At 36.3% G+C, this 21,262-nt stretch overlaps 9 protein-coding genes and 1 long non-coding RNA gene across 12 annotated transcripts; 3 read left to right on the plus strand and 7 right to left on the minus strand.

Moving 5' to 3' along the window:
* Window positions 1–44: 44 nt before the first annotated feature.
* On the minus strand, window positions 45–1,497 carry LOC105954628 (uncharacterized). Its single transcript, XM_012978296.2, has 2 exons — window positions 993–1,497; window positions 45–637 (listed from the first exon to the last, which is right to left on the minus strand). The coding sequence occupies exons 1-2, from the start codon at window positions 1,262–1,264 to the stop codon at window positions 271–273; spliced, it is 639 nt and encodes a 212-aa protein (XP_012833750.2). The 5' UTR covers window positions 1,265–1,497; the 3' UTR covers window positions 45–270.
* A 323-nt stretch (window positions 1,498–1,820) lies between these two features.
* LOC105954618 (RING/U-box superfamily protein) lies at window positions 1,821–2,762 on the minus strand. Its single transcript, XM_012978284.2, has one exon. The coding sequence runs from the start codon at window positions 2,701–2,703 to the stop codon at window positions 1,972–1,974; it is 732 nt and encodes a 243-aa protein (XP_012833738.2). The 5' UTR covers window positions 2,704–2,762; the 3' UTR covers window positions 1,821–1,971.
* A 1,099-nt stretch (window positions 2,763–3,861) lies between these two features.
* Window positions 3,862–5,427, plus strand: LOC105954606 (epoxide hydrolase 2). Its single transcript, XM_012978273.2, has 3 exons — window positions 3,862–4,561; window positions 4,654–4,895; window positions 4,997–5,427. The coding sequence occupies exons 1-3, from the start codon at window positions 4,097–4,099 to the stop codon at window positions 5,241–5,243; spliced, it is 954 nt and encodes a 317-aa protein (XP_012833727.2). The 5' UTR covers window positions 3,862–4,096; the 3' UTR covers window positions 5,244–5,427.
* Window positions 5,428–5,753: 326 nt separating this feature from the next.
* On the minus strand, window positions 5,754–7,542 carry LOC105954595 (epoxide hydrolase 1). Its single transcript, XM_012978262.2, has 3 exons — window positions 6,943–7,542; window positions 6,242–6,483; window positions 5,754–6,165 (listed from the first exon to the last, which is right to left on the minus strand). The coding sequence occupies exons 1-3, from the start codon at window positions 7,405–7,407 to the stop codon at window positions 5,895–5,897; spliced, it is 978 nt and encodes a 325-aa protein (XP_012833716.2). The 5' UTR covers window positions 7,408–7,542; the 3' UTR covers window positions 5,754–5,894.
* A 273-nt stretch (window positions 7,543–7,815) lies between these two features.
* Window positions 7,816–10,360, minus strand: LOC148770861 (uncharacterized). The gene is made up of 2 exons (XR_016030632.1): window positions 9,994–10,360; window positions 7,816–9,856 (listed from the first exon to the last, which is right to left on the minus strand). It is a non-coding gene; the product is annotated as an uncharacterized LOC148770861 (long non-coding RNA).
* LOC105954579 (hypothetical protein) lies at window positions 7,931–10,345 on the plus strand. Of its 2 annotated transcripts, none has more exons than XM_088816147.1 (2): window positions 7,931–8,691; window positions 10,065–10,345. In XM_088816147.1, exon 1 carries the CDS (start codon window positions 8,177–8,179, stop codon window positions 8,684–8,686), a length of 510 nt encoding a protein of 169 aa, XP_088672273.1. In that variant the 5' UTR covers window positions 7,931–8,176; the 3' UTR covers window positions 8,687–8,691; window positions 10,065–10,345. The 2 variants fall into 2 exon arrangements, with proteins under 2 accessions (XP_088672273.1, XP_088672274.1); XM_088816148.1 differs by having other exon boundaries at window positions 7,931–8,686.
* A 1,221-nt stretch (window positions 10,361–11,581) lies between the features above and the next one.
* Window positions 11,582–12,495, minus strand: LOC105954569 (protein SENESCENCE-ASSOCIATED GENE 21, mitochondrial). Its single transcript, XM_012978240.2, has 2 exons — window positions 12,199–12,495; window positions 11,582–12,055 (listed from the first exon to the last, which is right to left on the minus strand). The coding sequence occupies exons 1-2, from the start codon at window positions 12,255–12,257 to the stop codon at window positions 11,833–11,835; spliced, it is 282 nt and encodes a 93-aa protein (XP_012833694.2). The 5' UTR covers window positions 12,258–12,495; the 3' UTR covers window positions 11,582–11,832.
* A 2,271-nt stretch (window positions 12,496–14,766) lies between these two features.
* Window positions 14,767–16,795, minus strand: LOC105954560 (large ribosomal subunit protein eL18y). The gene is made up of 5 exons (XM_012978234.2): window positions 16,650–16,795; window positions 16,473–16,562; window positions 16,252–16,380; window positions 15,577–15,759; window positions 14,767–15,061 (listed from the first exon to the last, which is right to left on the minus strand). Exons 1-5 carry the CDS (start codon window positions 16,650–16,652, stop codon window positions 14,903–14,905), a joined length of 564 nt encoding a protein of 187 aa, XP_012833688.2. The 5' UTR covers window positions 16,653–16,795; the 3' UTR covers window positions 14,767–14,902.
* Window positions 16,796–16,927: 132 nt separating this feature from the next.
* U1A (spliceosomal protein U1A) lies at window positions 16,928–19,174 on the plus strand. The gene is made up of 5 exons (XM_012978226.2): window positions 16,928–17,105; window positions 17,223–17,395; window positions 17,835–17,928; window positions 18,449–18,537; window positions 18,670–19,174. Exons 1-5 carry the CDS (start codon window positions 17,018–17,020, stop codon window positions 18,955–18,957), a joined length of 732 nt encoding a protein of 243 aa, XP_012833680.1. The 5' UTR covers window positions 16,928–17,017; the 3' UTR covers window positions 18,958–19,174.
* Window positions 19,175–19,293: 119 nt separating this feature from the next.
* Window positions 19,294–21,226, minus strand: LOC105954535 (mediator of RNA polymerase II transcription subunit-like protein). Of its 2 annotated transcripts, XM_012978216.2 has the most exons (5): window positions 21,043–21,226; window positions 20,794–20,928; window positions 20,386–20,580; window positions 19,795–19,907; window positions 19,294–19,696 (listed from the first exon to the last, which is right to left on the minus strand). In XM_012978216.2, the coding sequence occupies exons 3-5, from the start codon at window positions 20,549–20,551 to the stop codon at window positions 19,562–19,564; spliced, it is 414 nt and encodes a 137-aa protein (XP_012833670.1). In that variant the 5' UTR covers window positions 20,552–20,580; window positions 20,794–20,928; window positions 21,043–21,226; the 3' UTR covers window positions 19,294–19,561. The 2 variants fall into 2 exon arrangements, with proteins under 2 accessions (XP_012833670.1, XP_088672276.1); XM_088816150.1 differs by lacking the exon at window positions 21,043–21,226 and having other exon boundaries at window positions 20,386–20,566; window positions 20,794–20,929.
* Window positions 21,227–21,262: the final 36 nt, after the last annotated feature.

Here is a 21,262-nt window from a genome sequence, read left to right on the forward strand (position 1 = left end):
AACAAAAATATAACTCGACCTCGTTTAGTTTGCTAAGAAAAATATTAATCAAAATTAGATTATATAACCTTGTGATAATATCATACATCACTAGTGCACTACTATCATACCATTAAGTATGAAATGATACAAAACTGACAAATCAGTTACTTTAGTCCAACAGGACAACTAATACATATATTTAAAAATACTGAATTAAAAAAAAATAAAAATAAAAAATCATGGGAAGTGTATATGTAACATGTTGATCAACAACAGAGTGTATGTACCTTAATTAGATTTAAGAATGTTCATAGCAGCAGACAGCATTTTCTTGAGGAAGAGGTTGAATTCTGTCAAATTCTTGGCCAACTGAACATCTTCCCCTGTTTTATTCTCGGCTTTCTCCTCCGAATTGTGGGCTTTGAGCTGCGCATCACACTGATTAATATCAGTGATTGCAGCATCAATGAATTGTTCGGCATCAGAATAAGCCTTTGCTAGAATGGCGTTTATTGCGTCCTCGATTAAGTCATCGAGTGGATTGTATTGATCCATGCAATCGTTTAAAGCCGATTGAAGCAGTGGGGCCAGGTCCGGAACTGCGAGGAATTTTTTGATGTCTGTAGTAATGTTAACTGCGTGATCTTCTACAAACCTGCATAAAATGGGGGAAGCAAATTACATATTAAAAATATTGAATCTTGAATTTTTTTTTTCATTTTTTTGGTTTATATAAATTTCTACACATCCATAAGTTGCTAAAATAAGTATGTATCTAAATTTACATAAGATAAGAGAATTGAGAAGAACATAAAATTTGGGGGGAAAAACACACATTTACAAAATATAATGTCAAAAAGTAATTAAAAAAAATATTATTTTTTCTTAGAGGGGCGGCTGCCCCCTGCCCCTTCATTGCTACGCCACTGATCAGAACAATCAAAATCAGCCCCAATTGTTCATAAAATTAGGGATTTCAAATAAAATTATAATAATTGAAGATATTGTACCTTAGGGCGAAGAAAGCTAGGCCATCGCCATCAGCCCTCTGGTGCGGCGGCGCCGATTGCAGGGTGGATACGCATTCCGGCTCGAATTCAGCGGTTCCCGCACACGCAGCTTTAACGAGGGGATCACCGGAAAGCTTGGATATTTTCTGAATACGGTGGAGCTGGAGGTGTAGGCTGGGGCGGGCGGCGGTTGTCGGGGCGGCGATGAAACTGAGGCCAAGGAGGAGTGCCGATAGGAAAAACAACTTGCAAGACATGGCGGAATTCTTCATTTTTGTTCCTTTCTCCTCCTCTTTTAGAGCTGTATATATGTAATTTGGTTACTGCTATTCGACGACGATTATGAGAAATCAGGGCGAGATAAAGAAGAAGAAGAAGAAGAAGAAGAAAAAGGCATTGTCCTGCATGGGGGCTTGAAATTGAATGGCTGAAAATCAAATGATTGTCCATGGAAACAGGGTTACCCATCAGATGGCCGACATTTCTGAGCAGCCGATGGAATCATAAGGGCGTGTTTGTTCAACAAATAAATATATATACGCTGCAAAATAATTGATAATACTATAAATAGAAAATTTACAGTTTTCATCTTTCATATTTTCTTACATTCAATATTTGAGCCACAATGTTCATAACAAATACATTTAGACCCTTATATTTCAATAATTTGACATTTTTAGTCATTTTCATCAATTTATCGTTAGTCCGTCAGTTAAGGTAGTGATGGAAACACGTTTAATTCCGTTAGTTTTAACAGAAAATTGATGGGAATGGCTAAAAATATTGAATTTTTGAAATATGAGAGACCAAATGTTGAATTGGAGAACATTTGAGGGGTGAAAACTGTATTTTTCACAATAATAAATATATGAGAATTACTGAAAAATGGGCTTTTTGGGCCTTAAACATTGGCTAACGGTCCAATTTAAGAAGCCCAAATTATACAAAGGTTTTACTACTGACAATCTAAGCCCACATTTTAAATGCTGAACAGCCTCTTTAACACTTGAACGGTTGAGTTGGGCCCGGACTCAATATCCGGGCCAATATTCGAATCCGAATTCGAAACACCTTCAATTTTGGTCGGATCTTGCCCCGTTTGACCTGGCAGTTGACCTGTCACATCCAGCAGCGTCGGCGAAGAAGATGAACAGACGGTATGAAGAATCCCATCGTTTTCGCACGTGTGGTGCAATCCAGTATTCGACCCGGAACTACCCGCATCCTCCAACACGTAGATGGATAGGATTATTTGATCCGGATTTTGAATGGGCTGGATCGGGTTTCGGGCGCCGGGTTGGAACTTAACCTGGGCTCTGCAGAGTGGGCAGTCGCGGTGACACTGAAGCCACATGTCTATACAGTCAACGTGGAAACAGTGCTTGCAGTCGGGCAGAACCCGACCCGTTTCGTCGTCTTCAAACTCCGACAGGCACACGGCGCATTCCAGCGGGGACTCTTGGCCGCCTTTGGATTCGTATATGAAAGTTGGGAGTGAATTCATGACGCGGAGATCGAGACCCTGAGAGAAGATCATGCCAGTCGAGGTCGCGTTGACGCGGCGGTGGTTGACAGGGCGGCGGCGAAACCAACGCGCGTACACGTGAAACGAGACTACGATAAAACATGCGAGGAATAATATCGCGATAGATGATATCATGATTTTACCGTTGGAAACATAACCGTTTGAATCTTGATTTTCTTCATCCATTTCTTACACAATAGTACATCAAAGAGTTGAATTCTATTTTGACAGGATTGTTTATGAGAGTTTTCTGATGACATATATATATATATAAGCTATATACATACCTTTCACAAGTTGACACGGAAATTCTGAAAAAAAAAAATTTAATTTATGACATCTAATGATCTATTTGAATATTATTTGATATAAAATTATAAAATATTGCAATTGACCTAGAATGTAGGAAGTGATTATATGAGGATATGTTTAACTGGCCAGTAATATAGACTTATTATTTACAAAATTCGATCACGATTAATTTAGTAATTAATTAGAAATGGCGAGGATTATGTGCTTAAATTAAGCATTTGCAATGTTAATCATATTGATTTAGCCTGTAATAAAGTTGAATAAAATTAGATGAATAAATTACTCAAAAAAAAATTAGATGAATAAATAAATGGAAATTAATCTTTAATTTGATCCAAACCTCTCTCTCATTTGTTTATTGGTTTTCAAGATTGAGTGGAATAAAGAAAAAGGGCAAAGAATTAAGAAAATATCCAGCAAACTATGTGCGATCCTATCGGTTTTGGAGGAAAATATAGTCAAGTTTTTTTTATTGATGTGAGATATATTATTTTATTAGTGGTATATTGCATCGAATATTTCTTTAATGTATTTTTAATGTGTACAAATGTATTAAAAATAAATATAGTAATTAATGCACTGAATAATAAAGAGTAAAGGTAGAGCCTAGAGTTTGCTCCCATGCATTCATCAAGTTGGATAATAATTATTCCCCTTAATCCTTCTCAACCATAAAGTTTAGCATGGACCATACTCCCCATGCATTAAAATTCTTAGACTATATTCTTATTGGGTGAAATGAGTTTACTACCCTAGCTTCTTCTATATTTCACCAACCGGCCAATTTCGAAACTAAAGATTCAGTTGTAACCATCAGTCGGACCTATCCACAAGACCGGGTCGATAATGACCTTTTGAACGAAATTGGTTTTATCAAATAAGTCGACTTTTATCATACCAGTAATCGATCGATCCAACCCAATCTTAGTCTTAGAATTTAGGAAGTGTTGACTGAAATGGCTGCTTTTTGAAGCAAAGTCAAAGCTTCTCGCTTGAGATCAATTATACGGCAATAAGTTCAATCACTTTGACGGTGATGAGCTGTCCCTCTTTGCTCCATAGAATTTTGAATTTTAAATTTTAATTTGACTTCAAAATATATCCACAGTATCATCAATCACTAAAACGGAGTTAACAAAGTTTACTCCAGAAATTAAATTTTGTTAACAGAGAAATTAAATTTTGTTACTTAATATTTATGTACTTATATAAGTAGCTGATTAATTTCATTTCACAAAGGGATAAAAAGCTGAAGCCAGAAATTAAAATGGAGAAAATCAAACACAGTAACATGAGCGTCAACGGCATAAACATGCACGTAGCTGAAATAGGCGACGGCCCCGCCGTACTATTCCTCCACGGCTTCCCGGAGCTATGGTACACGTGGCGCCACCAGATGCTCTACCTCTCCGCCAGAGGCTACCGCGCTATCGCCCCCGACCTACGCGGCTACGGCGACACCGACGCGCCGCCCTCCCCCGCCGATTACACCGCCTTCCACCTCGTCGGCGACCTGGTGGCACTGCTGGACGCTCTCGGCCTCGAGCAGGTTTTCCTGGTGGCCCACGACTGGGGCGCCATTGTCGCGTGGTGGTTCTGCCTCTTCCGCCCTGAACGGATTAAGGGTTTGGTGAATATGAGCGTTCAATTTCACCCCAGGCACCCACAAATTAAACCTATTGAAATGTACAAAAATCTCTTAGGTGATGATTTCTACATGTGCAGATTTCAGGTACCATGTAATTTTCAATTTGTTTTTTTAGGGTTTTTGATTTTGGGGGAAAAATTGATATATGTTGATGCTGTTATGAATATGATACACAGAAAGCAGGGGAGGCTGAGAAAGCATTTGAATCAGTTGAAGCAAGTCAAGTGATAAAGTCGCTATTCTCATTCCGCGGTGGAAAACCGATAATCGTGCCTCGAGAAATCGGGCTTGAAGCACTTTTCCAAGCTCCAGCTGAATCGCCGCCATGGCTGACGGAGGAAGATCTCGATTACTTCGCCGGAAAATTCAAAAAAACAGGATATACCGGCGGACTCAACTACTATCGAGCAATGGACCTGTAAAACCTCCTTTAATTTCTTGCATAATTGCTTATTTGTTTTCCGGGAAAATGCGATTTATTTTTTTATATTGTTTGATAAAATTGGATTGAATTTGCAGGACATGGGAGCTGGCGGCGCCATGGGTAGGAGCTCAGGTGAAGGTGCCGGTGAAGTTCATAATTGGTGAACAAGATATAACATACTACGTTCCAGGGGTAAAAGAGTACATACACGACGGGGGATTCAAGAAAGATGTGCCGAATTTAGAACAAGTGGTAGTGATGGAAGGTGTGGCTCATTTTATCAACCAAGAGAAGCCTGAAGAAGTTAGCCAACATATCTATGAATTCATCACAAACTTCTGATCCATTTGTTATAAAATCACTTGTCTTCTTCCTCGTTTGTTTTCTACCTATAATAATTGGACAAGCTTGTTTTTTCTTTTTAATGTTTTCACTTTTCTATCCCTCATTTCTCTTTGTAATGAAATTAACCGGTTTTGGTTTTCTTTTGAATTAAGTTAAAGTGACGTCGTTTATACTATAAAAACGTCTTTGCTCTTTCGATTTATTTTAGCGTCTTTTGCTTAAAGAAGACTGCATATCAGCAATCACATGCAAAATGAAATATATAAAAAAATATTTTTTTTTTGAAAAGGAAACCGAAAATTAAATTAAAATTGAAAGAAAAAAGAAAGGACAACTTAGGTATTTTACAACCAATGGGTTTAAAATTTGAATTTATCACGATAGGGAAATTCATTGGGGTTTTTTCCCTCCCTAATATTTAATTTGCTTATGATCTCTGTCAAATTAGTAGATAAACAAAATAAAACTTTATAAATACATACATAATACCTGTGGCAGACCTGTTGATTTTGATATGCAATTTGGCAATTCATGTAAGTATATATAAATGCATCTCCTAAATTTGATACAAAAAACCAGTTCCCAGCAAAAGATAATTGAGCAATAGATAAACTGACCTCACCACATCTTGTACAGGTTAGGAACTTTTTACCTGGGAAAATCAGAATCAGACGAAAACTTATGGATGAAATCATAAATATGTTGACTGGTTTCCTCAGGCTTTTCTTGGTTAATAAAGTGAGCCACTCCTTCCATAATCACTAATTCTTGCAAAAACGGAACTTGTCGTTTGAAGCCACCACCGTGTATATATTCCTTAACACCAGGTGTATTATAAGTAAGGTCAAGATCCCCTACAATAAACTTCACCGGTACTTTTATCTGCACACTACTCCACGGTGCTGTGAGCTCCCAATTTCTACATCAATAGCAAAATTAATGACATTTAAATCGAGTATTTCAAGAACCCTCTAATTTTTCTTTTTTTTACTTACAGGTCCATAGCTCGATAATAGTTCAATCCACCGGTGAAGCCTTTGAGGCTGAATTTGCTTGCGTAGTATTGAACGTCTTCTTCCGATAACCAAGAGGGCATTGTGATTGGTTTGTGAGGCGACCCTCCAAATCCTACTTCTTTAGGAACTATGAGAGGAGCTGGATTTCTCGATGTTAAGAATTTCTTGATCAATCTTGCTGTGTCAACACGAGCAAATTCCGACTCAGCTTCTCCAGGTTCCTACATAACAAACCAATCACTCATCCAATTGAGGAAAATAATTAAATAAGACCTCGTTTGGTTACTGAGATAAGATTAGCCAATATAAGATTAAATAATCAATAAAAAAAACATGCCTACAAGGCAAGATAAGGCATGATAACGTAATATTTGCGAGTTGACCGAACAACTTATTGGGGATACGAAACATCAAACAAAGTCCCATTAATTAGTTAATCATGGCTAATCTCCCCGACCAAACGAGGCCTAAATATATATAACTCAAATACCACATAACAAAGAAGGAGGTGCATTTGCAAGGATGAAACCTTCATTACTGCTAAACAGAAGTAATTCGATAACCTAAAAGGATTGCATTACACATTCAATACAACTTCTACACAAATTAGGGTAAATGATGATCCAAAATCAATATACAGAAATTGAAATCTGATTGAACGGAAAATCGGTATACAGAACCTGAAATCTGCAGATGTAATAATCGTTGCCGAGAATTGCACGCATAGATTCGACGGGCTTCCTCTTCGGATTCCTCGGATGAAACACAACGCTCAAATTAACCAAAGCTTTAATCCTATCGGGCCGCAACAAGCACAAGTACCAAGCCATAACAGCTCCCCAATCGTGGCCAACCAAATAAACCCGGTCCAGTCCCAAAGCGTCCAACAAACCGACCAAATCGCCGATGATGTGGAAAGCGGTGTAGCTGGAGGCGGACGGCGGCGCGTCGGAGTCGCCGTAGCCGCGGAGGTCAGGGGCGATAGCGCGGTAGCCCCTGGAGGAAAAGAACAGCATCTGGTGGCGCCATGAGTACCAGAGCTCCGGGAAACCGTGGAGGAATAATACGGCGGGGCCACGGCCGATCTCCGCCACGTGGATGTTTATGCCGTTCGATTGGATATTTTTGTGTTGGATTTTATCCATGGTTCGATTGGCCGGTGTCTTTCGAAAGTTGTGCCCAATATTCTGTCAAGTTTCTAAAAGTAATCGACTGTGTTCTTCATTTTTCTTTTTCTTTTTTCTTTTTTTGAAATTAAAAAAATAATAATAATATAAAACAATTTAAATTAAATTAATGTGATTCATATAATGCAATTTTAATGGATCATCTTTATGGGCTTTATAGCCTGTCCAACTGGTGGCAATATTTTATCGAGACTAATTAGTGATTTATTCAAAGCCCAATCAGTGTGGCCCAAACATTAAAACCCTCCAAATCGATAATTAGATTAAATTATAATCAGGATTTATTTATAAAAAAAAATTAAGTTAAGATTTTAATTTTGATATGTGGTTTTAATTTTAATTTTGAAAAAAATTAAGTTAAGATTATTTAATTATTTATTGAATATTAAATTGAAAATATCTTTCAATCATCATAAAAGAGATTTTTACTCAAAAAAATAAAAAGAAAAAGAAAAAATTAAACGGAGATAGATACAAAAATAAATAATTTGATCAGCCACTCTGGCAGCTGAGTCACCACGTCGGAGTTTATACCCATAATTGGCTGGTAGTCCTCCTACACAACTCAATTCCGATATTCTCCTCCGTCAACAAAATTCCACCCAAAAAACCTGAATTTAGTTTCATTCAATCTCTACTTTTTTGGGGGGGGAAATTGCGTGAAATTCATCGAATTTTATTTCTGTTATAATCCGGCGAATCGATTGGGAATCGGAAAAGAGGCAGAATGGTATCGAATTGCGAAACCGCCACCGCTTTAATCCTCTGTCTGTTCGTACTCTCCGCCGCCGGTGGCGGATCCGCCGTTCTCACGGCGTACGACGTAATCCAATCATTCGATTTTCCCGTCGGCATCCTCCCAATAGGCGTAACACACTACGATCTCGACCCTTCTTCCGGCAAATTCAACGCCTACCTAAGCGGTTCGTGCAGTTTCTCCCTGGAAGGATCGTATCAGCTGAGGTACAAGTCCCAAATTAGTGGTTCCATCTACAAAGATAAGTTGACTAATTTAACCGGAGTCAGCGTCAAAATCCTTTTTCTGTGGTTGAATATTGTGGAAGTTAGGAGAAAAGGGGATAACCTTGAATTCTCTGTTGGAATTGCATCTGCCGAATTTGGGATTGATAATTTTCTTATTTGTCCGCAATGTGGGTGTGGATTGGATTGCAAGACTTTGGGCGAGGATCTGGAAAGGGGAAATCATGGAAGCAATCCTTCTGTTTCTTCGATTTAGGTGAGGTAAATTCCGTCCGCTTGTCTTTTTGGATGTTCGGTTCGATTCTGTTGTCTATTTTTGCTTTATGAGTTGTATATGTGTTCTTGTACTCTCAACAATGTGTGTTCTTTTTAATTATTATTTGACATCTTATTGCTTTATCTTCTCTTTGTGGGGCTTTCGTTACATGATTAATTGTCTCAAAATGTGGTTTGGCTGGCTCGTAGAGATGTCTGTTTGAAGATATTGTGATTTATGATCGACTCTGACTGATAGCTAATTCTTGTCGAGGTCTAAGAGTAAAGATTTTATTTTGGCTGTTTTTGTTATGTGTTCGGCACAAGTTAAAGGTATAATGAATTTTAAGTAAGTTCCGAGGGTCGATTGGATTGAAGGATATTCAAGATTGTTGATTGTGAGTTAACTCGTAACAGGTGCTGAGTGCTGAATTTCTGTTAAATTGCAAGAAATCAGAATAAGCAAGTTATATAGTGTGTGTTGGTTAATGGTAAGTTGATCAAATTCCAGAGTGTAAGATGAGGTCATAAAGTACTAACATGGGTCGCGGTAACTTCTTGAAATCAGCTATAAAAGAAATGACATCCCAGTAGTATAATACAGTTGAGCTCAAATTAGAAGACTTAAGTATTATTATTAAATGTGACTGTACAACACAGTCAATAACGGGCATGTTAGTAAACGAAGGCATTCTCCTAATAGGCAGGATATAAAAGTTGGTATTTCAGTGATTACAGAGTAGTTCATCTATGAAAGTGAACATTGGTAAAAATAAAACAAGAAGATAAACTCTTCGATATGAAAGTAAACATTTGTGAGTGCCTTTCTGTGGGAAATGAGAAGCTTGTCTTGTAGCTTCCCTCTCTCACTCCTAATTGCTTTCTCTCTCCTCCCTTGCAAAATAAGTTAGTTTCAAATGCATACAGAGGGTTTTATGTTTTTGTGGATTATGGAGCCGTACTGTGTACCTATGGGTCCTTACACGTTAATTGTCATAGGAAATTATCTGCCGTTTTCACTCAGTTGCGATTCTTGAGCAACAAGCTGGTGGCAGTGATATTGGGAATTGGAATAATTTTGTGTTGCTTGTGGAAATTAATGAACATGTATGGGTTGGTAATGTTTCATATATCTGTTATTTCCGAGCATGTATCATATGATTCTGCTTTTCTTGCAGTAGAGTGAATTCCGACCTGAATGTGATGTTCGAGGAGATTTCTGGTTCTTTTTTTTTCATTTAATAGAGTGGTGAGCTTGTCCTAACATATGATGTGCAATCATCAAGCAGAAATCGTTAGGGTCATCACCACTTTCTGCATACGTACTGTATTTTAATTTAGACGCTAATTTATATCCGTAAATTTCATCTTCTCTGCAGATTGTACAAGAAAAGTTATCCACTGCATTTTGGAATTTTCAATAGGTCATTCCACATTGAACAGTGAGAAGAGCCGAAGATCGTAATTCTCGAACGAGCAATTAAAACAATTACAATCCGTCTAATCCAATTTGCACGCAATAGTATTGGATGGACTCTAACCAAATTTGATGCTTTAATTCTTGTTTAGTGTGATAAAATAATGTACCGCATTACTGTAATACTCTTTTATTGTAAAACAATAACATTTGTAAGTCTAAATCTCAAGCAACCACTTCTTGTATTTGACTCTTCTACACACACAAAAGTCAAGAAATTGAAGTGATGATTTGACTTGGTCGCAAGAAATGGCCCTTTATCTTCTTCAAGTGATAATTTGACTTTAGGATTAAGTGCTTAATGATACTCTTGATGAAACTTAGACGCTAATTTAAGAAAATTGCACTATAAATTATGTGTAACAGATAGGGTGAAATGTATGCAGCAAATCATAGTATGCACTTTGGTGATGAATAATTGAAATGCATTGAATATTTGTACCTAAATACTCACATGAGAAATTGGGGCAGGGGCCAACTTGTGCATTATAACCTTATAGTTGCCACATGGATGAATCTACATATACTATTATAGTTGCCACGCAAAATTCGATGAATCTAAGCCTTAAACGCCGGCCAACTTCATATTCTTGTCGTTTTCAAATACCAAAATAAGTAAATAACCTAGCTTAACATCCAGCTCGATTCACCACTTGGGTGTCATCATCATGATTTAGTCTAAATTTGTTTGAAAGTGAGATATTCTTCAATTATAACAAGCCCAAATTTAGGCCTAACACCTCATTATGTTAAATTACGAAAAAACCCATATATTTGGACTTTGTAGTTGAGGAATGATAGTGAAAATTAGCTGAAATGAATGATTTTTTTTTCTTTTTGTAATTTGACATTGGCCGTAATATGCCATAACAGCAAATGAATATTTATAAGAGAATAATAAATAGTAGTAATAACTAATAATGAATTCTAATACGAAAATAAACCATATCGGGTGAATATAGATAAGATTAATTAGTAGGAGAGTTTGATTCATTTCTCCAATTTCTTTATTCATTTCTCCAATTTCTTTACACAGGAGGGTCCAGGAATCATAATTAGGCTCCAATCAATTTTTCTTTATCAATATTTAAAATTATTCCATGCAAAATTAGAAACAGATGCAAGGCCTACATCCATTCAAATAAATATATATAATATATAATAATTGATATATATATATATATATATATATATATATATATATATGTATACAGACTCTACATTTAATCTAATATAATATAAGTGGAATCCCTTGATACAACTTATTTGGTCCATTATTGCATGAAGTAGACAGCCCAGGAATAGTTTACATTCAGATATTATTTTAAGGTTTCTATGTTTTTACTCGATCACGTTAACCACCATCTTCTTTTACATATTGAATAATATAAAACTATATATTAAAATAGACAATAATAATAAAATTCAAAAATAATTTATTATTATTATATTAAAGAAACGTAACAAATATCCTTCACCACACCAAGTCACACCACGGAATAGGAGAAAGTAAAAGCTATTAATAAGGGATATCTATTTATTTCCACAATTTCTATTTTTAAATAATTGATTAATTACTTAAAAATATTCCTTGAACTTTTGAACACACCTATTATGATGCTCTTAACAGAAAGAAAAAAACCCGGTTCGGTCATGTCGTCAGATTTAGTTTAGTTTCCAGCTCCACTGGTTTTGTTTTTGATGAGAATCTCCCTCAATTCAGCAGGATCCATTTCATTGCCCTGGTTCTCGGGTCGGTAGTATCCGGTAACCGGGTCGGGTACCCATGCAGTTTTGGAGGGCTCTTCGGATCCTTTCTTCAACATCACATTCGGAGCTCCACTTCTCACGGTTCCCGAAACAACACCTTGTGTTGACGCAGCAAATCCTCTCCTGTATTTGTTATACCCAAATCCAATCAAAATATATCCCAATAATTAAGAAATCAACTTCCTCTGTTTTACGCATTAACAATTATTAATTTAATTTTTCCTTATTAAAAATAAAAGGGGGAAAATTGGAAGCGGTGTGCATACCTGATTTCATTGGCGAGGAAAGAGGAAACGGACTTAGCGCCGGAGAAAGAGCGAGCCATTTTTTCTGTCTCGTTTTCTTAGTTGAATGGAGAGAGAGAGAGAGAGAGAGAGAGAGAGAGAGAGAGAGAGAGAGAGAGAGAGAGAGAGAGAGAGAGAGAGAGAGAGAGAAAAGTGATTAATCGCAGCTGCAAAAAAACTGAATCTGAGATTCTGCAGCGGCGAGATGAAGAAGATGAAGAAGGAGAGACTCTTTTTGTATGGGAGGGTGGTGGTTACTTAGGGTTTTAGTTTTTGATGAATTAATGAGGCACAAAGGCGCCTTATTTATAGAAGAAAACGGAGACGTGTTAAATAAAATTAATTAATTAATAAAGGGAAGAAATATATAAATATCAATCGAAAATCAAATATTAAAATAATTAAAGTAATTGGAGAGTTGATTAATTGGGCCGCGGTTGTTTTTTTCGTATGGTCATTGACACCTGGTCAGCATCTTTAGATGGGCTTTTGTAGTTTAATAAGTAATATAATTTACGTATTTATTAAAAATATAAATTACATTACATTAATTAATTAAAATCCATAAAATATCTAATAATTTTATATTGTAGTAAGTATATTTGAAGGGGCCAATTGATCCAACGGTGGATACGCGGAATCAAGTGGGGGGTTAGGGCAGACGTCAAGTAGTTTCCCGAGGATCAAGACTCGGCGAAAACCCCCAGTGATTGATTCCTTCCTGATGTTTTCTTTGTGGCCAATCATGTGGTCTGGTCGCCACGTGTCGCAAGAGGATTCGAGAACATTTAGGCGGCGGAGTTTTATTTGTTTGATTTTGCTTTTTCATCTATAAAGAAACTTCTCACCCTGACCCGGTCAAGTGAATCTCAGTCAACGGTGAAAGGTCACGCAATGTTGTTTCTCGGGTGGTGGCTTCTTTTTCTTCCTAAATAAACTTAAGACTTTTTCTCATTAATAATTAATAATTAATAATTAATAATTGCCCTTTCCAATTATCATTATTTGTGTTATCAATTCTTTGATCAAAAATATATTTTATTGTGATATTTTTTTAATATCTATATATTTGATATTATTTCCCCACTAAAAATATTGAAGAAATGCATGATTCACAATAAATAAATAAATCAAATTATTATTATGGCTAACATTTAAAGCAAAGGTGGCAAACCCTTGAGAGAGAGAGAGAGAGAGAGAGAGAGAGAGAGAGAGAAATGGGTTATTATTAAAAAATTCATGCAGAAAAAGACAGAAGAAGGAATCTCCATTGTTGACCTCATGTTAACCATGATTGGAGTATACCACAAATTAAGGGCAACTCAACTCTCCACGGCTACGAAGCTACAATCATAATAATTATACAATAAACAATTAGTTTATTAAACGATCTTATTATCAGCAACAAATATATTTTATACTGGATGATTGATTCTGATGATATTAATAAATATATATATTCGATGACTTTTACGTGTTTAAATTTATTACAAACTCAAATCAATGAAATAGTTAAGCATGTGTCGTCATGGTGAAGGTGGTGGTGCTTTCATAGATGAAGATTCATCCGATCCTTTTCTAATATTCTTTCGATGTTGCGATTTGATAAATTCATCCAAGCAAAATCGAAGTAATGACCGGGAATTTTTTCAAAATATATTGAATTATAACGGATTTTAATGGAGTGAAATATTAATCATGACGCCAACTTACAACACTGTCCAGAGATTTGCAGCTTGGACCACTGTATACAGTGGTGCTCGACTCAATGAAATATGCATAAAGAATCTAGCTAATCGAATCAAGCAACAGGTTAAAGCTTGATTAAATTTAAAAATAATTTATACCTCGAATTCGAGTCGGTTCATTCACATCCACATAGACACACATATAATTAAACAGTAGATAGAATGAAATATGAAATTGTAATAAATGTGGTATTGAAGATTTAAAGGTAGAGCCTAGAGGGCAGAGAAAGGGTTTGATACAAGAGGCTCTTGAGACAACCAAAAGACATTTTTAGGTACTGTCCCCAAATCACATAATAGTGTTTTCATTGCATCCTTATCTTTGTTTGTACATAATAAATAAACACCTATTTTTACATCGATCTTCATTTCATTCTCTGTGCTCTAAAAATCATCGATCATTGTACTCTTTGTTCACATAATGATGGTTAGTTCTATGTTACACCCAATGAGGTTACAACATGTCAACTCGGTATATTTTCACAGGTGTAGCATAGTATAAACCACAAATACTATAATTATTTATAAAAGCATAATATTTTAAATTCCTTCAAATTATTTTTATAAAGATTCTAGAAAATTATTGATTCAAAGGAAGTATTCAGCCACCAACTCACGCAAACTAGTAACATTTCAAAAACCGTAAAATCAACACAGCATGATCAGATTTTGAAGAAAGACTACAAGACGTCAAGAAAAGATAACATACCACGTATAATAAAGTCAGATCAAAACTCAGGACGAATAATAAAGTTTGTCCAATTTCTTAAAGAGCACATTACTTAGGGGGGCACACAAGAGATGAGAAGAGAAATCAATCCCAAAACTTTCAAAACAACAGATTCGTAAAGAAGGCATGTCTAATCAGTACAAGTCTATCAAATAGTATTCGAAAAGCACAAAATCGAGAAACAAACTTGACTGGTAACACAAATAAATCAAACCCTGAAACCCCTGCTCTTTCGTCGACCTCTGGCCTTCTCAAACTTCCTGCCCTTAGAGCGCACATAAGGCTTGGTGTGGCTGTGAGGAACACCAGGTGCTGCACCAAAGTGCCTCACTGCTTCACGAGCCTTCCTTGAACCCCTCAGAATCACCTGTTTCAATAACATAATCAGCTACATTCTTTTCTTTTATACTTTAAATCGTACATATACAACATTGTTTTACAAACCAAGGTTAAAGATTGAGATAGAAAAGCGTAACATGCAGGAGAAGCTAGAAGATGGCATTTATACTCCTAGAAACCATGTTACATAACACACGGTTGGTTATCCACCAGCATGCAATTAGTTCATTTCATGTTTGAGTTCCAATATAAAAGAAAAACCATAACATGTATCATATCACCATCCCCGGAAAATATCATATTATCCATTAACTGTTGAATACATGTTTCTAGAACAATAAGTAGTTACAATGTTGAATTCTGATTATCATGTAAACACTAGTATTTCAAAGTAAGGTGTTGAACATCATAAAGTGAAAGGATTATGATGAACATTTGTAAACCAGCAAATTTACAACTAAGAGAACCAACGAGATCAATTGAAATTGAAAATCAGGAAACAGATAACACCAAAAAAGAAGTTACAAAATTGGGAAATCTTACTGTGTTCTGTCCAAGTGGAGCCCTAAGAGCAAGCTGATCAAAAGTCAAACATTCACCACCAGCCTTCTCGATTCGAGCTCTTGCAGTCTCGGTGAACCTCAGAGCAGCCACCTTCATGGCTGGGATTTCATGAACACGGATGTCGTCCGTAACACTCCCAACAAGGACTGCAATTTGGTTCTCCTGCACACCATAAAAACAAAAACAGAAATCTGTAATATTCAAATTGATCTATCCAAGAAAAAAAAATAACAAGTCAAATTCCGACTATAACATCGCATTCTTTTAAAACTACACTAGCTAAGCAAGCAAAACTCTAAACATTGCTGCCTTTAAACTTCAGCTCACTATTCAACAGCCACTGAATTAATTGTACAATTAAAATTCTAACTAATGTAGCTAAAGATTTGTTACTTATCCAGGTTTAGACATGCTTGTACATTTGATACTCAATTAACCTACTAAATCTATTACAAAACAACAAAACCAAGAACATGAACTAAATCCCTAGAGAAACTTTTAAAAACCACCACCATGTTGTTGTTAGTTATTTTCTTTTGATAAATTGCTAAATGACACAAATTCGTAGCAACATTTCAGGGTGATTTTTTCATCAAAATGAAATAACTAAGTAGAATAAATAAATCTAGGGTTTAAATCAGTATAAAAAAATACCTTGCCCTTCATGAGAGAGCTGAGGCGAGAGAGAGAAAGAGGGGGCCTGTTAACCCGACTCATAGTCAGACGCTTACGAACAACTTCATTGAACTTGCTACCAGTCCTCCTCACCAGAAATGAGTACAACTGCACAAATACTCAGATCATTTCATTCAATATCTCATCGTTCGATTTAATCAGAGTAAAAGTTCAAAAAAAAAAATGCATATATATGAAACCTTGACGAGCAGTTTGATGTAGATATCATCGGATTTGGGTTTAGTGCGCTTGGTCTTCTTGCTCTTGCCTCCGGCGACTAAATCAATACCCTGTAATTTCCAGTAATCAACAAATCAGCCTAACATTATCGCCGGAACAAAGAGGAAACAGAAATCAGAGAAATGGAGGATAATTACCATGGTGCTAGAGCGCCGCTGCTAGGTGTGGAGTGATACAGACGGGGGATTATTAGGGTTTTGTCCAACTCCTACAATTTAAAAGGCAGAGAGAGAGAGACAGCGAACAATGTTAAGTGTATGGGCCGAGAACCCTAAAATTGATTAGGCCCATTATTACTGATCAGTAAATCATTTTATTATTGAATGGGTCGATTGGGGTAAATAATAAATAAATAGCCTAAAATTTGTTATAAATTTAAAGCCCAATAAATATGGCCCAAAAAGTAAAACCCCCAAATTTCCCAAACCCCCAATTCGGAGCATTTTGGTGCTGCAGCAGCTTTGGAAGATTCGATCACCGGAGAGAACACAGCTAACCTGTATCCATGGCGGAGCCTACCCCTACCGGCGGCGACGTTTCTCCCAATATGACTATCTACATTAATAACCTCAACGAGAAAATCAAGCTCGACGGTATATCTACTATCTCTAATACATTCAGATATTGTATATATATGTATTGGAATTTTTTTTGTTGTTTCGCCGATTTGTTGATACATTTTGTTTTGTTCTCTTTTGTGTTGATGATAGAATTGAAGAAATCGCTGAACGCGGTGTTCTCGCAATTCGGGAAAATACTGGAGGTTTTGGCATTCAAAACCCTGAAGCACAAAGGGCAGGCCTGGGTTGTTTTTGAGGAGGTTTCTTCCGCCACCAATGCCCTTCGTCAAATGCAAGGCTTCCCATTTTACGACAAGCCCATGGTACCAATTTCTCTATTTTTTTTATTATTCTACTTATCGTTTTGCATTGTTTGACAGGAAGGTCGTTTTTTTTTTAACATGCCAGAATTTGGTTCCAACACCATGTCATATTGTTAAGATTCATAACTATGTCGGTGCTATGTTATGTTTTACGTGCTGTTTTACACTGTACCTTCTCAAAATCCAAAGCTTCGAGATGGATTTTAATGAAAAATTAGCGGATGTGAATTTGACATTCGTTAAAGTTCATTTTCGTTTATAGATATCTCCAAGCACGAAACGTTGGTGTATTTTCCTTAGTTTCACTAGGATAATCTTCTTCAAGTTACAACTGCCTTTCTGACAGCAGATCATAAACTAAGTTGAGGATATGTTGTAGTGCTTAAGTTATGCAGAACTTCTATATTTTTTCGGTTTAATTGTGCAATGCTTGTCACAGCGTATACAATATGCCAAAACAAAATCGGATGTCGTGGCGAAGTCGGATGGAACTTTTGTGCCTCGAGAAAAAAGAAGGAAGCATGATGACAAAGGTAAGACATTTTTCTGTTTAACATTTGAAATCTTGAAAAAGTAAGCATTAACCTATTTTAAGATGAAACAGCTATGTATATTCGATCTGATTGTTGTTTCTTATTATTATTTTTATTTATATTTACTATTGACAAAGTTGGCAAGTTATTACCTTCCTTGGCTTCATGGTAATACTGCATGAAATGAAACGTTTGTGCCTTTGTGGCTACAACAACCATTTCAATTACCCGTCACGAATTAAATACTACAATTGTACAGAAGAGAATAATTAAGTTAAATGGAATGAAATGTGTCTATCTGATGAATGCTACTCAATGGACTATACCCTTAAAAGTTTCAAACTCTTGATACGAAGATCTCGTGGCTAAAAAATGTTATTATTTAGGATTGTGGTATTAAAACTTGCATAGTATTTTGAAATGTAATTATTGTTACCTAATCATACTTGCTACAGTCTGTTATACATGCGATACTATTTTCTTCATTTTCGGCTCAAGTTTGTTTGTTCTTGTAATACAGGAAGGAAGAAAAAAGAGCAACACGATGCTAATCAAGCAGCAGCGAATCTAAATCCTGCATATGCTGGTGGCTATGGTGCAACCCATCCTGTAAGCATTTCGTCAAGGACGCCTCATTCTTTATTTCTAAAATGTTTTCTCTCTGTTTCGTATATGGTATTTATTTTCCTTGTTATTTATGATTTAGATGTTTTTACATGTATCCTTTTTTATGTGGTGCAGTTATCTCAAATGCCAATGATGGGTGCTAGAGCGGTGCCAGATGCACCAGCCCCGCCAAATAACATATTGTTCATTCAGAATCTTCCTCACCAAACAACTTCGATGATGCTGCAAATGCTTTTCAGCCAGTGTCCTGGATTTAAGGAAGTTAGAATGGTGGAAGCGAAGCCTGGGATTGCTTTTGTTGAATACGAAAACGAGATGCAGTCTACTGTTGCAATGCAGGGCCTTCAGGGTTTTAAGATAACCGATGACAATCCTATGTTGATTACCTATGCAAAGAAGTAGATTATGTTTTCTTTACCCGTTTCTCTCTCTCTCTACAGAAATGTTGGTGAAACTCTCCATTGACAGGGATCCGTTGTACCGGTGTAATATTAGTGTAGTTACTTGGTATTAACTAATTTCACATTGCTTTCTCATTTGATTTTTTTAGTTATGAACTACAAATACCAAGATGTATAATGCTTTTTATTTCTTCTGGTTCGTTTTACACCTCCTGCTAGTTGATGCTCCTTTTTTGAATTATGTTAACAACATGCACCGTTCTGTCCGCTTCCTCCATTTTCATGAACTTGTTTGTCAAAAGAGTGAATTTGAATTGAAAGATTTGAGATGGGTTGATTTTAAATGATTACAAATCATAAGTATATAACTACACCACAATTTCATGTATAAACCTGATGAAATTACATTACATTACATATTTCCAATACCGACACTACCCTCACAAGAGGTCGATGCTGGTTGCCATACGTTGTGACAGTAAATGTCTAAATATTTTTAAAAATAAAAAAGATAGCAACAATTCCATAATTTACCATTTGCAAAACAAGGGACGGAAAAATTCACAATTTCACATAACACCAAAATATAAAGTCTGTTCAATCTATTACACTTTCTCCAACTCGATATTGTGTTTGTCTAATTGGTCTTTCAACTCTATTTCCCATCCTTGAATCAGCTTCTCTTGCTTACTGATAAGCTCACTCTTTACTTTCAACTCTTCTTCCATCATAGCAATCTCCTGAAATATCATAGCGTTATTGAAAATTACTAATCGGGAATCTGTGAAAAAGTAACAAGCACCATATTGCGCTAAACGAGCTTATATGTGTATATTACCTTCCGAAGGGTTTCTGCTCTTGTAGGTTGGTCCTCTCGTTGTAAGCCAATGAAATAGAGCTGAAGCTTTTTGGCTGCGTCCATGAAATCTCTAGCATGTCTCTCAACATCAACTAAAGCAGTTTTAAAAAACAGTACCTCTTCAAATGGCCAGCAGGTATATATATGGACATGGTACTAAGAAAACTTATAAGGAAAAATTAAGTTCTGTAATTTTCAATACTAACTGCATACGAAAAAATCTGCCTAAATTAGGGTGGTATTGACATCACTGACAACAGAGCTCGGAAACTTAAACAGACACCAATCACAATCTCAAATACGAATATAATTTCTCGCTCCAGGTTACCACTCAAACAAAAAGAAAGATATTTTTGCAGGTCAATTAACTTTTCAAAGTTATATGATATTCCAATAGCCAAATGTGTAATCACCGCTCCCCTAAATAATGAATAAGAAGGGAAATTTTACTTGCATTTTTTCCAGTGATCTTTTATTTTTTGCCCACTACCTCCTTCCCATATCCATAAAAAAACTATCTAGATTATAGATAACCCAAATTTGCAACATATCAGATAAATGGTTACTTACTCTGATGAGAAGGATGGGGAGAACGATCGATTGCCTGAAGTTCTCTAGCAGGCAAGCAAGGCAACAGAGCAGCCTCCAATGCCATCACATAGGAGATCATGTCCTCCTTAGAAGGCTGCACTTGTGGATCAGTATCAAGCTGATGTCTTTCAGTCATATCAATCATTTAAGCGCTATCAATCTGGACGGACAAAACTGCAGACAACCGAAAGCAACCCAGATTAAGAAAATGACTGTCTTTTGTACGAAATATTCTACTAATTAAGTTTCAGAGTACTCATGTCTACAAAATGCATTTAGCCAAACGTGGAAACGTGATTGTGGAGTGGCTCAACAACCAGTAAACCCAACATAAAAAAAAATGCCCACATAGGAACAAAAAGACCATGTATAAAATTTAACAAACACCTGGTGGGCAGTATAAATAATTGTTTGAACGCGAGGAAAACCAGGCAAATCGATAACCCAACAGCGAGCAAAGCTCAAATCTCTGTCTAGAGATACATCATCTTCATCTCAATTGAGGAACAGCGTTCGTCCAATCTGTCAAAGGAATCAAAGGTGTTGCGTAAAATAATGCTTAAAGAAGGAAATAATGTGCATAATTACCAATAAATATCTGAATTCCGAAATTGAACGTGTTTCAGTAAAATATACCAGATCAAAAGGAACGACGCCGTCTATATGCGACTGAATTTCTCTGCAACACTGACGAGGGTACGTGCGTGTGCGCGCGTGGGAAAGAACCTTGAATGAAACCCCTCTCTCTCTCTCTCTCTCTCTCTCTCTCTCTAAGTTCCAATAAACACGCGACTTTCTGCAATAGAATTATTATATACACAGTAATCGTGTTTCTTTCGCTTTTTCGATTTTGTTT

This window comes from Erythranthe guttata, chromosome 4 (assembly GCF_056151865.1).
Source record: "Erythranthe guttata isolate IM_541 chromosome 4, IM_541, whole genome shotgun sequence".
NCBI lineage: Eukaryota > Viridiplantae > Streptophyta > Magnoliopsida > Lamiales > Phrymaceae > Erythranthe > Erythranthe guttata.

Excerpts from the sequence above, each read along its gene's own strand:
- LOC105954628 (XM_012978296.2), bottom strand. The coding sequence starts at position 1,264 with ATGAAGAATTCCGCCATGTCTTGCAAGTTGTTTTTCCTATCGGCACTC. Across the intron at positions 638-992 it reads CTAGCTTTCTTCGCCCTAAG|GTTTGTAGAAGATCACGCAG; the intron begins GTACAATATCTT and ends CATTTTATGCAG.
- LOC105954618 (XM_012978284.2), bottom strand. The coding sequence starts at position 2,703 with ATGGATGAAGAAAATCAAGATTCAAACGGTTATGTTTCCAACGGTAAA.
- LOC105954606 (XM_012978273.2), top strand. The coding sequence starts at position 4,097 with ATGGAGAAAATCAAACACAGTAACATGAGCGTCAACGGCATAAACATG. Across the intron at positions 4,562-4,653 it reads TCTACATGTGCAGATTTCAG|AAAGCAGGGGAGGCTGAGAA; the intron begins GTACCATGTAAT and ends TATGATACACAG. Across the intron at positions 4,896-4,996 it reads TACTATCGAGCAATGGACCT|GACATGGGAGCTGGCGGCGC; the intron begins GTAAAACCTCCT and ends TTGAATTTGCAG.
- LOC105954595 (XM_012978262.2), bottom strand. The coding sequence starts at position 7,407 with ATGGATAAAATCCAACACAAAAATATCCAATCGAACGGCATAAACATC. Across the intron at positions 6,484-6,942 it reads ATTACATCTGCAGATTTCAG|GAACCTGGAGAAGCTGAGTC; the intron begins GTTCTGTATACC and ends TTTGTTATGTAG. Across the intron at positions 6,166-6,241 it reads TATTATCGAGCTATGGACCT|AAATTGGGAGCTCACAGCAC; the intron begins GTAAGTAAAAAA and ends CTATTGATGTAG.
- LOC105954579 (XM_088816147.1), top strand. The coding sequence starts at position 8,177 with ATGGTATCGAATTGCGAAACCGCCACCGCTTTAATCCTCTGTCTGTTC.
- LOC105954569 (XM_012978240.2), bottom strand. The coding sequence starts at position 12,257 with ATGGCTCGCTCTTTCTCCGGCGCTAAGTCCGTTTCCTCTTTCCTCGCC. Across the intron at positions 12,056-12,198 it reads TTCCTCGCCAATGAAATCAG|GAGAGGATTTGCTGCGTCAA; the intron begins GTATGCACACCG and ends TAACAAATACAG.
- LOC105954560 (XM_012978234.2), bottom strand. Across the intron at positions 15,760-16,251 it reads GCTCTCTCATGAAGGGCAAG|GAGAACCAAATTGCAGTCCT; the intron begins GTATTTTTTTAT and ends TATGGTGTGCAG. Across the intron at positions 15,062-15,576 it reads CTCCACTTGGACAGAACACA|GTGATTCTGAGGGGTTCAAG; the intron begins GTAAGATTTCCC and ends TTATTGAAACAG.
- U1A (XM_012978226.2), top strand. The coding sequence starts at position 17,018 with ATGGCGGAGCCTACCCCTACCGGCGGCGACGTTTCTCCCAATATGACT. Across the intron at positions 17,396-17,834 it reads CATTTTACGACAAGCCCATG|CGTATACAATATGCCAAAAC; the intron begins GTACCAATTTCT and ends TGCTTGTCACAG. Across the intron at positions 17,929-18,448 it reads AAGGAAGCATGATGACAAAG|GAAGGAAGAAAAAAGAGCAA; the intron begins GTAAGACATTTT and ends CTTGTAATACAG.
- LOC105954535 (XM_012978216.2), bottom strand. The coding sequence starts at position 20,551 with ATGATTGATATGACTGAAAGACATCAGCTTGATACTGATCCACAAGTG. Across the intron at positions 19,908-20,385 it reads TCCCCATCCTTCTCATCAGA|TTGATGTTGAGAGACATGCT; the intron begins GTAAGTAACCAT and ends AAACTGCTTTAG. Across the intron at positions 19,697-19,794 it reads GAGCAGAAACCCTTCGGAAG|GAGATTGCTATGATGGAAGA; the intron begins GTAATATACACA and ends ATGATATTTCAG.